The sequence below is a fragment of the Python bivittatus genome, unplaced genomic scaffold (genome assembly GCF_059951505.1).
Source record: "Python bivittatus isolate LINGU-HERP-01145 unplaced genomic scaffold, Pbiv_v1 ctg000440_np1212, whole genome shotgun sequence".
Lineage (NCBI taxonomy): Eukaryota > Metazoa > Chordata > Lepidosauria > Squamata > Pythonidae > Python > Python bivittatus.
This window is the reverse complement of record NW_028277063.1, coordinates 7464762-7478059: the sequence shown is the minus strand read 5'-3', so window position 1 is coordinate 7478059 and position 13298 is coordinate 7464762. Positions and strand designations below refer to the sequence as shown.

The 13298-nt window shown below is 36.4% G+C and overlaps 2 protein-coding genes across 2 annotated transcripts; both read left to right on the top strand.

Moving 5' to 3' along the window:
* The first annotated feature begins 2813 nt into the window (after positions 1-2813).
* LOC112541825 (vomeronasal type-2 receptor 26-like) lies at positions 2814-5621 on the top strand. Its single transcript, XM_088142423.1, has 4 exons — positions 2814-2821; positions 3325-3616; positions 4276-5133; positions 5376-5621. The coding sequence occupies exons 1-4, from the start codon at positions 2814-2816 to the stop codon at positions 5619-5621; spliced, it is 1404 nt and encodes a 467-aa protein (XP_087998549.1).
* A 4291-nt stretch (positions 5622-9912) lies between these two features.
* LOC148215727 (vomeronasal type-2 receptor 26-like) lies at positions 9913-11379 on the top strand. Its single transcript, XM_088142422.1, has 2 exons — positions 9913-9985; positions 10478-11379. The coding sequence occupies exons 1-2, from the start codon at positions 9913-9915 to the stop codon at positions 11377-11379; spliced, it is 975 nt and encodes a 324-aa protein (XP_087998548.1).
* Positions 11380-13298: the final 1919 nt, after the last annotated feature.

The following is a 13298-nucleotide window of genomic DNA, read 5'->3' as shown; positions in this document are numbered from 1 at the left end:
AACTGTAATTTTTGTAGTGAAAATCTCCAAGAATGCTTCTACCTAAAGGAAAAATCAATAGAAGCTAAATTTACTTGAAAAATATGTAAAGGAATATAAAGAGAAAAACCTGCTGACATACTGTATCAGTCAGACTTGAAATAAATCTTTTCCAAATTTAACATGCCCTAAAAGCTGAAGGGAATTCAGACTAGATGTTCTTTCATTTGGGTTAAAATAGGAAATAAATCTGAGGAAGTTTCCTAGGAATCTTGAGATGAAGAAAAAAATGAATCAGAGCGCTACATAAAACCCCATTCTCTAAACATATTGATATGATTACTGAGACCCAATGACATCAACTCTGATTTACTCCAGTGGATAGAATAACAGAATGGCTTCCAAGCTCATGCATTAATAACATTAGATTAAGAAAGTAAGTTCCTGATCTGTTCTGTCTATTTTGAATCAAAATTACACCACTTAAGAATCTACTTGTATCAGACCTTAGAGAGCCCTCTCAAAGGACTGGAGGCACAATATTCACAAGCAATAATCTACAAGCAAAGGTTGTAGATATTTATAGATTTATCTTTGGAATGGATAATAGGACTTCTGCAAGGCTTAGGAAGGACTACAATATTAGCCTATTGAAATGAGAAGGTAGGAGTCTGTTTGAAGAATTTTAAGTGTAACACTCCAGCACAAGAGATGTACCAATGTACTTTTTAAAAAATCAGATGAGAAAATTCAAAAGAAAATAACATGGAATTGCACTAAACACCACTCTTTCATACCTCTGGAATCAGCATACACTTCTCAAACATATCCTGAAAAGAAAATGCGCAAGGAAGGCAGAGACAGAAATATGAGAGATATACAGTAGATGATAGATAGATAGAGATAGAGGTAGACAGAGATAGTTACAATGTACAGTATGTGTAAATTTTATGCTGAAATTTTAAGGAAAAAAAGGTAAAATAATTTTATGTTGTGGGAATCCTTAATTTTTAAAAAAGGAAGGTTTGTTGTGACCTAAACCTGGTGGTTTAGCTATAATAGAAGAAGTGAAAGAATAATACATCCCATTAATTCCTAAGATTTGACTAACTGAGAATTCAGCATAAGCATTAACATCTACCCTCATTAACAGGTATCCAAAAGTTGGTGAAGATGTTTTTCAACAGCTACAGTTTAACATTTTAAATATTTGAATGTGTTCTTTAGGATTTCAAGCTTCGTTTTTAAACCATCCCAGAGAGAGAGAGACAGAGACAGACAGACAGACAGACAGACAGACAGATGTTTTATCCATATTATCAGCTGCCTACAATTCTGTGGGGCAGATGGGAAACAGAAGCCTTTCAGATTAGTAAGTAATAAATAAAGCTCCATTTGCAAGTTCTCACTGACCTGTAAAATATGGGAAGCATTAAACAGAGAATGCTCAACTCATTCAAAGATGAATGAAGCTGTCATATGAACATTGGAGAAAAGGATTGTTGGATCTGTTATGAAACCAGGCCAATCATAAGACAGATCAAGCCTAAATCCACCTGCTTCCATCTGAGGAATCTATGAAGGAGTTTGGGCTAAGCAATATGGGCCTGGGAGTTTTGCTGCTGTGCCCATGTGGGAATCACATTAGGCCCACAAAAGGAAGTTCTGCCTCTCCAATGAACACAGACTCAGGGAGTGAAATGGGACATTACAACTTTCACCATCAGGCAGAGAAGCAGACTTTTCTGAGCACCATGCTGGTGACACATGTTGGGATGCATACCTAAGAGTTGGAGCCCAAACATATATGGCAGCAGGTTGTGGAAGGAGGATGTTTAAAAGCTTTTTCTTTCTTTCTTTCTTTCTTTCTTTCTTTCTTTCTTTCTTTCTTTCTTTCTTTCTTTCTTTCTTTCTTTCTTTCTTTCTTTCTTTCTTTCTTTCTTTCTTTCTTTCTTTCTTTCTCTCTCTCCTATCTCTCTCTCATCACTGTATGTCAAAACATGTTTTTTTCTTCAATTCTACAAGGATTTCTATTGATAATTACATACTTCTTTATTTTAAAGGGTGCCAGTTAGTTTATGTTGGTTCAAAGTCCTACACAATTTCAGTCTCCAAGCACAAAGTGAAAAGGTTATACATACATATATAAAGATTAAGTAAAATAATTATTTTCAGTTAGGAAAATAGTTTGAAAACAGATAGGGATTGCCCAGGGTGATTAATAGTAGGTTCTTCCTTTTTTCAAAGGAAGTTTTTATCAACAGAACACTAATTTCACTTTCATCAAAGAAACAAGAAGAAGCTGGATGTCAGAGAAAGGTTTGGCTTTCCTCTAAGAATGGTTACTTTCATCATTTTGTTGCTACCACTATCTTCTCCCCAAATTGCTAAGCCTCATAAAGTGAAATGTAAAATTCAAAGTCCTCGTGATCCACATCATAGCTACCATCAGTCGGGTGACCTCATAGTGGGCGGCATAGCTACTCTAGCAGCTTTCCTGCATACCACCATAAGGTTCAGCAAAGTCCCACCACCGCCGTTACTTGAAGACCTCATGTGTGTAGTTTATGTTTAGCTTTATATGTTTTCTTAGAAGATTAAGTGATCTTAGACCTTGTTCTATTAGCGTAATTTGAAGATAATTGAATTAATATCCAACTATTAAAGGGCTGCCCAGAAAAATTATTAAGGCCTTTTTTTTCTTCAACCAGAATTTTTATTTCTAATGAGAGGTATTACATGGAATATTAAGGGAAAGTTATCAGAAATAAACATACCATACAAAAGTATTTCATTAAAAAAATTTATGTGATATCCGGACACATCTGGCCAACATGAACAAGTATCCTCTTCTCTATAAATCTCATACCTTCTCTCTCATGATTTTCTTCTCCTTTGGCTGATATATCACATAGATGAATCCAGTGACCAGTGGCACTGGTTTATATTTTAACTGATGTAAATACCAGTTATTGATTTATAGTAGTATTTACTACTTTTCATCATAGAATCATAAAATGGATTACAAAAATACAAGAGTATGTGTGACCCATTGATTTGTAGTAAAGTTGGGAGATTGCATAAATAAGTGGACATGTACAAAATACCATTTTCTAAGTTTTCCATATATTATATTGTATGAAGTAACAATGGAGGCGAGTATGAAGTAACTGCTCTGTGAAAACCTTTAACAACAAAGAACTGCATTAGTTTCATATACTAACATATACTAATAAAAATAAATATTCTGAGGCTTGTAATAATGAGATGCAAAATTGGTACTTCTTTTCTTTAAAAAAAATCCTTTAAATATTTATCTGACATTGAATCTATCTTCCATTGCAGATTGGTGCCAAAATATTACCAAAATATTGTGGCCCTGGCATTCACAGTCAAGGAGATCAATAAAAACCCTCAGATCTTATCCAATGTCACTCTTGGCTTCCACATCTATGACAGTCACTTCAGCGCACAGAAAACATACCATGCCACAATGTTACTGATTTACAACCTGAAGACATTTGTTCCCAACTACATCTGTGGCAGCCAGAATCATCTGACTGCAGTGATTGGGGGACTCGACTCCAAAACTTCCATTGACATTGCAAATTTCTTGGATATCTATAAGATCCCACAGGTAAAGTACATCCGATTCAGAGCATGCCTAGCTTTTTAGAACTTCTTGATTTCATTTTGAACATTAGAGACAGAAATTGGGATTCTTCTAAATAACATTGTAGCTTGTGTGCTTCTTCAGTGTCAAAACCCTCTTACTCCATTTTATTTTTTTTAAGAAGGACAATGACAAGCTAGAGAATGTTAACCCAATAAAACAAAGTATTATACTATTGTGATTGAAAATATGCATTCTGACATGGAATGGCATGGAAATATTTTCATAGGAACAGAGATGGGATGCCAAATTAGATAAAGAAGAGGTTACAGAAAAGGTGAATGAGGAAGAAAATGCAGTATACACCCCTTACAGCTCCTGCAGAAAAGAAATACATAACAATGATTTTATTGATTGATTAAATGTATTTCTATACCACCACAATCAAAATTATTCTTGGCAGCTTATGTAGAAAAAATACAATATAAACCATACACATTGTAAACAATAAAAGCACAAGTAATGCCACAATGCAAAGAAAAAAGAATAAAGGAAGATGGCAATATCAAATCAAATCATTTTTGATTTGCTGCATGAATGGATAACGTGATTTTAAAAACTTGAAAATAACAATTAAATGTGACTCTCTCCATCTCCTCCCTTTGCTCTCAATCCTTATTCAGCTCGTCTATGGCTCTAGTCCAGTCATGAATTATAAAACTCCAGGCCTCTCCTTCTTCCAGATGAACCCTAAGGAAAAGCTTCAATATGAAGGGATTCTATCTTTGCTTCTCCATTTCAGGTGGACATGGATCGGGGTATTTGTGATGGCTAATGATAATGGAGAAAGGTTTATAGACATGATTGTTCCAATATTTTCCCAGCACAGTATCTGCTTTTCATTTATAGAGAGAATTGCAGAATTAACTTCAGTCAATGAAATTTATGACTTGTTCAACCATGGTGCACAAATACATGACAAAATTATGGATAGCAGTGCTAACGTTCTGATATTTTATGGAGAATCTGATACCACGGTGAGGCTGAGATGGTTACCATATTTAACAAAAAAAGGAAACATAACTAATATGGTCAAAGGTAAAGTGTGGATATTTACAGCACAGGTAGAGCTCAACTCACATGTATATCAAAGAGACTGGGATACTGAAATAATCAATGGTGCTCTGTCCTTCACTGTTCATGCCAATGACCCACCAGGTTTCCAATCATTTATTGAAAGTAGAAATCCTTCCATGACAGAAGATGGATTTATCAAGGACTACTGGCAGCAGTCCTTTGCCTGTGTATTTAAAACTTCAAATGTAGGTGAGGTAACTGGAGATATCTGCACAGGAGAAGAGAAACTAGAAAATCTTCCTGTAACCTTTTTTGAAAAGAGGATGACTGGTCACAGCTACAGTATTTATAATTCTGTCTACGCAGTAGCCCATGCATTACATGCCATGATTTCATCCAGATTTGTACAGAGATCAGTGGCAAATAAAGGGAGATTGAAGCTTCAAAATCAAGATGCATGGCAGGTAATGGACTCAACATCATCTTGAAGAAGAACATTATCTGTATAAATGAAAATGAGCCCTATATCTCTATCATTAAATATCAGTGATAGGAATTAATTTTGATCTTCTTTCCCTCCCCTAGAAAGGACACAAGTTTCTGTATTTTGATCAGCCATGATTTCCACTACACCATATTCTTCTTAGATTTTCCCCCCAAAATTGAACTGCACCTTCTAACCTTTTATCTTTTCTTTTCCATCTAGTTGCACCGCCTCTTGAAAGGTCTCTCATTTAATAATAGTGCCGGGGATCAGGTTTCTATTGACTACAATGGAGAGTTACTAGCTGGATATGATGTATTGAATTGGATTGTTTCTTCTAACCAGTCCTTCATGAGAGTTAAAGTTGGGAGGGTTAACCCTGCAGGTTCTTCAGACCAAATATTCACCATAATTGAAAATGTCATAACCTGGCACAGCTGGTTCAACCAGGTGGGATCCTGCTTCTAAGAATTTGTACCAAATCTACTTTTCAGTTCATAACTTTTTTGGCCAGATGCATAAAATGAATAATTCAGGCCTGATGAGATAAAAACATGTCATTTAATGCAACCAATAATGCCTACAATAGCTGTGCTTCTTATGAATTCATTATTTAATATGATGGAAGAAAACATTTCATGTTCTTTTAAAAAACAATATTAGAACTTGCTTTTCTACAGACATAAATTCCAACTGTATTGTTCATGTTGACTTGCCATAATTCATCATTAAGATCACAGTAATTATTTAAAAGAAAAGCCCAATAGCTGAACTTTTGCTTTTTAAATTTTGTATTGCATAATAGTGGGGCTGTCATATTTGGATTTCTTCAAATTTTAATATATAAATTATAGAATGAATGAACAGAGTGATTTGGTTAATCTTATTTGAATCTGTTTCTTTGGCCATTTTCAGTAACACACACACACACAAAAGGTTCTTTTTGGATCCACACTTACCACTGAATTTCAACCATACCAAGCTTATGGTGTTCTCAAAAACACCCCAATTTCTGAACTAAATTGTTAGGCAGGAATTGAACAAGGATGCCTGTTTTAACTACCTTGGGATGGATGTTAATTCAAATGGGGATTGGATGGCTCACTTCTTATATGCCACAGAAGGCTGAAACAAGCACCCCATCCCAGTTTGAGTCTATCCAATCCAGATCTAAGAAATGCCTAAAAGGAGAATGCTGTATATCAGATGCGGTATTCTACCTGGAGACAGGCCCTCACATACTTGATTATTTAATGTAAGAGCTTGTTTAATGTCTGCAAACTTGACTTTCCTACCTCAAAGCTTGGCCCTACTGATACTGGTTAATTCCTTTCATGCACCCAGGAAATTGGGATGCAGCAAAATGTGGTGCAACATGGTCTTTTCACTCAGAAGTCTTTGGGTATGAGATATGATCACATAAAAGGTATCCTGAAATGGAGACTAATTGACATGCATAGGTAGGTAGCTCAATGCAGAATTTCTCCAAGTGTTGTAGCTAGTCACTTGGCACATGTCCCCCAAGCAGCCCAACATTTTAAATATCTCACTTTCTCAAAGTTTCAGAAAATGTTCACTCTTCTTCACTTTGATATTCTCCCATCAGCAACCCTTCAGGTAGATATAAGATAGATACAAGATCTCCCATAGTTAAAAACTCTTACCTCATGGTGATGGATCATTAGAAACATTCGCCCATGTTCTTTGGCACTGCCACCTCTTCACAGATGATTGCAGAATGTTGCTGATCCGCTTGATGCCAGCCATTCTGAATGCACCAGATATTTATGTAAAATATGTACTTGTAAAGAAGGATCCAAAAATTAGCTGTTGAATAACATCTTGATAGGTAAAATATTTTAGGAAGTATATACGATATGACATATGATAACGGAATAGGAAGGAATTGAATGGGTTAGGATAGGATGATATTCATGGAAGCCTTTAAGTGGCACTGACTTGTAACATAGACAAAGGATTTGATAAAGTGTCTCATTAATTAAGGTTCTAATGTTGGGAAAGGTGGAAGGAAAGAGAAGAAGAAGATAACCAACAGCAAGCTAGATGGACTCAGTTACGGTGGTGATGGGTGTACCATTGGAAGGCCTGAAGGACCAAATTAGGGCAGATCATCATGGAAAAATATCTATCTATATGGTCACTAAAGCTTTACACTTGACTTGATGGCAGATATTCAATCTTCATGTTTCAGAATTTTAAAATTGTAGTTATATATTTGAATAGTGGTATATTAAAATAGAATTTTAGTGTACATGTGTGGTATTAATTTAGACATTTCACAGGAATAGGAGTTATTAGATTAGACACTCAGCTTTTGGAATACACACAGACACAGACACAGACACAGACACAGACACAGACACACAGACACACAGACACACAGACACACACACACACACACACACACATATATATATATATATATATATATATATATATATATATGCATACATACATACACACACACGGGGTGTGTGTGTGTGTGTGTGTGTGTGTGTATTCCTTTCAGTCAGTCTTGACTCCTGGGGACTGCCTGGATAAGTCCCTGCAGTTTTTGATTTTGGAAGTGATTTGCCATTGTCTACTTCCTAGAGCTGAGAGAAAGTGACTAGCCCAAGGTCACCCAGCTGACTTCATGTCCAAGGCAGGACCAGAACTCACAGTCTCCTAGTTTCTAGCTTGATGCCTTAACCACTACACCACACTGGCTGTAAACTACTTTACCCATAACTACTTTAAGTCAATTTTCCTTAATGAGTTTTCTTATTGCCTGACTATTCGCATATACTTTGTCATTTACTTACTTTCGTAATATAGGAACACCTCCTGCATTTTTATTTTGGATTTATAATTGTAGTTGTAAACTGTATATTGCATTGATTAGTGATCCCTGTAAACCTGTCATTCATTCATTCATTCATTCATTCATTCATTCATTGAGCAGAACCCTGCCCAGTGCTCTTGATGAGGCTATCTTCATCAAATCATAATAATAGCATTCTATCACTAGTGTCTACAAAAAGCCAAACCACATCAACCAATACCAAAACTATTATCCAAACTATCTGGAAAAAACCGTGGTTAGGATTATTAAAGTTATGTGTCTAGGATCAGATGCAATATGTACCAAGATAAGACATAAGGAAATAAAAGACTGAAAAAAGATTTCAGGAAAAACAACTACTGTTCCAGGACAATTTGACAGGGAAGAAAAACTTATTAGCTCCTAGATAATGATACACTGCTATGACCTCTGTACATGGAAAGAATCAGGAAAATCTTTCAATATTATAAAACCGGTCTAGTAGCAATGAATCAAGATATAGCACCAGAACACTTCACCAAAGTGGTGCCTCAACGATTGAAAGAATGACAAGCTGCCATTTCTCAGATCCCCGTGTCACTCTAAAAGAAAGTATGCATAGGAGAAACAGGGTGGGCATTGATTGCAGTGAAGAAACAAAGTAGCAAAACATGAGGAATTGGTAAAATTGACGTGAAGTGCTGTGGCAGACCACAAGGTGAAAACCTGAAAACCATAGCGTGTGATGCCAGTAATTGCCAAATATCTCTCTGAGAAGTTTAATAGAACTGATGGAGCACCAATTTTTTGAGAAAACAGCCAAGAACCAGAAAGAAATGCAGAATTCCCTGACCATTATTTCTCCTTTTCTCATGATGCCGGTTGGTTTATTGTGAAACCAATGAGGTTTTGTACCTTGTATGCAATTGTTGTGTAGATTAAGAAATCATTTTTAAGGCAACTGAATATGGCCAGTGTAGCAACTTCATGAACATCTGCTCCAGGTCATGTTTAAAAATAGCTGCAAAGTGGAACTAAACAATTTTATGTATATGATAGTGCTGGAAATCTGATGCCTATCTCTGTAAGGCAGTGAAGGAGTATCAATATAACTTGAAGCCAGCATAACTTACTAATTGAATGCTTCTTAAAATCTCTCATACTAGAAATACTTCCCAGAATCTGCCAGCTCATTACACTCTAGATTCCAATTGCTCTTTTTTGATTCTGCATTTGGCCCCAGCCTGTTTCAGGATACACTGAAGAGTTGCCATCTTGGAGCTAGCAGGAAAATGAAAAAGCAGTCATGTGACTTCCTGATAAAGGATTGATCATGTGACCCATCTACAGTTATTTGGCTGCTGCTTCTGCTTTTCTCATAATAACAATGGGTATATTGTCAACTTGCTGTAGGTTAAAAAAACACACATTTTTATGCATCTGAAAATGGTCAATGAAACAACTTCATGTTGTAGTTCCTCTTTAAAGATAGCTGTAAGGTGGAACACAATGGATTGTCACAGTAGCAATTGTCTACATTTGGGAGTGCTGGAAATCTGATGCATCTCTCTATAGACAATACTGTGGTAGTAGACCAGTACCTAAATAAGTAGAATAGCATTTAAACAACTTTCTAAATTAAAGGCATATTGATCTCATTGTAATTCCTTTGTTTGGTTTTTGTGAGCTGTTGAGTCAGGCAGCATACAAATTTAATAACATGCTAATTATTATCCTAATTCAGACTGATGTGATCTCCAGGATCATTGCACTCTAGATTCCAACGGTTCTTCTCTTCTTCTCTTCTCTTCTCTTCTCTTCTCTTCTCTTCTCTTCTCTTCTCTTCTCTTCTCTTCTCTTTTCATTTCATTTCTGCTTCAGTCCCAGCCTGTTTCAGTATGTGCTGGGAGTTGCTGGCCTGGTTCCAGGAAGAAAATGAAGGAAGGGGAGCCCTTTTGCTGCTATGACTGCATCCCCTGCCCAGATGGGAAGATTTCAGAGAAGGAGGGTAAGAAATATTCTGTTTGCAATTATCTTGCCCACTGATAGCAGCTTCCAAATGCAGCCTTGTTCCCTTGAAGGCTCCTTTTGCCCAGTATTTTGCCCAATATTTTGAATGGGATTGAGATCCTGTAGTATTAGGGCTTGCTGAAGACAAAGCAGGTGACTATTATTCTCCTACCTAGTTCAAATAATTTTCCATAGGTTATATGGAGAATTATATAATTATATAAAGAATTAGAATTAGAATTCTAATTATGTAATTACAAGAGCCTTTACATATTAAAGTATTGTAATTAAAATGCAACATCATCATTAAACATTGTGTAAAGTATTATAGAGCATAGTTGAAATGTACAGACTAATATTGTAGTATTTAATGAAGTGGGAATAAAAATGTTCTAAGTACTCTTAAAATATCTAAAGAATACTACTGAGATGTACTTTACTTTATGTTCTTGAGATGGTCTTCAAATCAAGCCAGCATGTTCTTTTTCAGATACAAACGATTGTTACTTGTGTCCATACGGAACCTATCCAAGCAAGAATCAGGATTTCTGTATCCCTAAAACTCTCACCTTTTTGTCTTATGAAGAACCTTTGGGGATCAGTTCAGCCTTCTTTGTTCTTTTCTTTTCTTTGGTCTCAGTCATGGTGCTTGGAATATTTGTCAAGAACCACAACACTCCTATCATCATTGCCAATAACCGAGACCTCACTTACATTCTTCTCATCTCCCTCCCTCTCTGCTTCCTTTCTGCATTCCTGTTCATTGGTCATCCTGAGAAGGTGGTGTGTCTCCTGCAACAAACTACTTTTGGGGTGATCTTTACAATGTCTGTTTCTTCAGTGTTGGCAAAAACGATCACCGTGGTTCTGGCTTTCATGGCCACCAAGCCAGGATCCAGGATGAGAATGTTTGTGGGAAAGAGATTCTCCAACTCCATGGTCATTTCCTGCTCTCTTATTCAGATAGGGATTTGCATGACATGGCTGACAACCTCTCCCCCCTTCCCAGATACTGACATGGATTCAGCAGTTGAAGAAATTGTCCTGCAGTGTAATCAAGGCTCTGCAACTATGTTCTACAGCGTCCTAAGCTATTTGGGCTTCTTGGCCATTATTAGCTTCGTGGTTGCTTTCCTGGCCAGGAAATTACCTGAGACTTTCAATGAATCCAAGTTCATCACATTCAGCATGTTGGTCTTCTGCTGTGTTTGGCTCTCCTTTGTTCCAACCTACTTGAGCACCAAGGGGAAATACACGGTGGCAGTGGAGATATTCTCCATCTTGGCCTCTAGTGGCGGTTTGCTGGGCTGCATCTTTCTTCCCAAATGTTATATAATTGTCTTGAGGCCTGACTTGAATAATAGGGAACACCTAATGAAGAGAAAAAAGTGATGACTTTATCCTGTGATACCCTTTCCTATACTTTACAATGTAGCAATTTTTTATAGAGCTATTCACAAGAGGTTCTTTAGAACCCTTAAGGAGCACACACCAAGCTCCTCTTTTGAAATTGTAAAAGCAGACTCTTCTTTCATCAGGCTCACCTCTGCTGATTGCCCTCAGCATAACCCTAGCCCTAACTGTGGAGGAAATAATGTGACTCCCCAAATATAAAGCGGCTGTCCTTGACAGCTTCTGAAACTGCTCTAAACATCCTGAAAAATATGAAGAAGTTTCATCAGAACTAAGGTAGTACAAATGTAAAAACCAATTTGCTAATCCCCCCAAAGATTTATCTGCAACCTTTAATTTTGGGTTATCTGACAGTACCATATTTCAGTAGAAGAGAATATATGTAGCTCACGGTTGAACTGTGGATTACCTGGTGCTCTCTGAGCATGTTTGTGAGTGCTGACGATGTTACCTAGTTGGGTAATGAAAGGTCTGCAAGCAAGAAACGAAGCTCAGAGAGCACCAGGGACTCCACAATACCATATTTTCATGGCTGAAATTGTTACAGTTATTTTTATATACGGTTATATTTAGAGTCTAATATTTTCCATATTCACTTCTCTGTATTAGGAAAAAGCCTTGAAACTGAACCCGAAGAAAATAAGGTTTCCAATATTGGACAAAAATTCAATGACTTTAAATAATACCTTTCAACGTAGGCCGTAACAGGAGATGAATTCTGCAATTCCATTATGAGACAAAACTGGTAGTTAAAGTAAATGTTGAATGCTAAGTCAGAAAAAGTGGAAAATTAAACTGCAATTTACACATTAAAAGTTTCAAAAAATGTTTCTGTCAGTGAAAAATATCAATGTACTTGAAATAACCTAATGAAATAGTGAATTATTTCATGATGGTTTGATTTGGTCTGTGCCTTTGTGTTCTGAGTTCTATTTTGTTCTGTCTGTCTCTGTCTGTCTGTCTGCCTATCTTTTGTTCTGCTTTTGTTCTGTCTGTCATGCATGCATGCATGCATGCATATATATATATATGCATGCATATATATATATATATATATATATATATATGCATATATATGCATGCATATATATATATGCATATATATATATATGCATATATATGCATGCATATATATATATATATATATATATATATATATGCATATATATGCATGCATGTATATATATATATATGTATATATTCCCTCTAACGCTTACTTCATTCCTTAACCTCAATATGCCTAATAAAAGGCTTGCATTTTCTCCTGGCATCAGTCCTCTCATTTTTAAAGGATGTGTGGGATGGTACAAAAGGGTTGTGGATGGAAGATCTAGAACTCCTCTGCCATATGAAGGATTTTCAGGCACTGATATAATCAGCCAGCCAATAAATGTTACCATGCTAGTCTGGATGCAATCTATGTTCATGTGCTGGCCTGTTTCAGTGGCATTTTCTAATGAACTAATTGTAACTAAATTACATAAATATTGCCAAGAAGGCACAATCCTGAAGCAACTAAAGCCTGTCAGGGATGAAGACTGTCCTTGCCGACCTTTGCCTCCTATCTAATGCCAGTGTGCCAGTGATGAAAGAAAGAAAAAAAAAATACATCATCCAGTAAGAGGACATTACCAGTCATTCCAAAACTGGCAATGGAAGCCTCTAAGAGACTCTTCTGAGGGAGGTCAGTTCCACATCGTCCTTAACAACCGCCCAGAGTTGGTGAAGATCTTTGCTGAAGTTTTCAGTGCCTACTCTTTTTAATATTTTAAGTAGTTGTTGTTTTTCTCAAGGATTTCATGTCTCCTTCCTGTTTGTTTGTTTGTTCCTATGTTTTATGCTAATGGAAGTTCCAAGTTTTGTATCCCAGAAAACTGAGTGAAAGAATGAGACCTGAA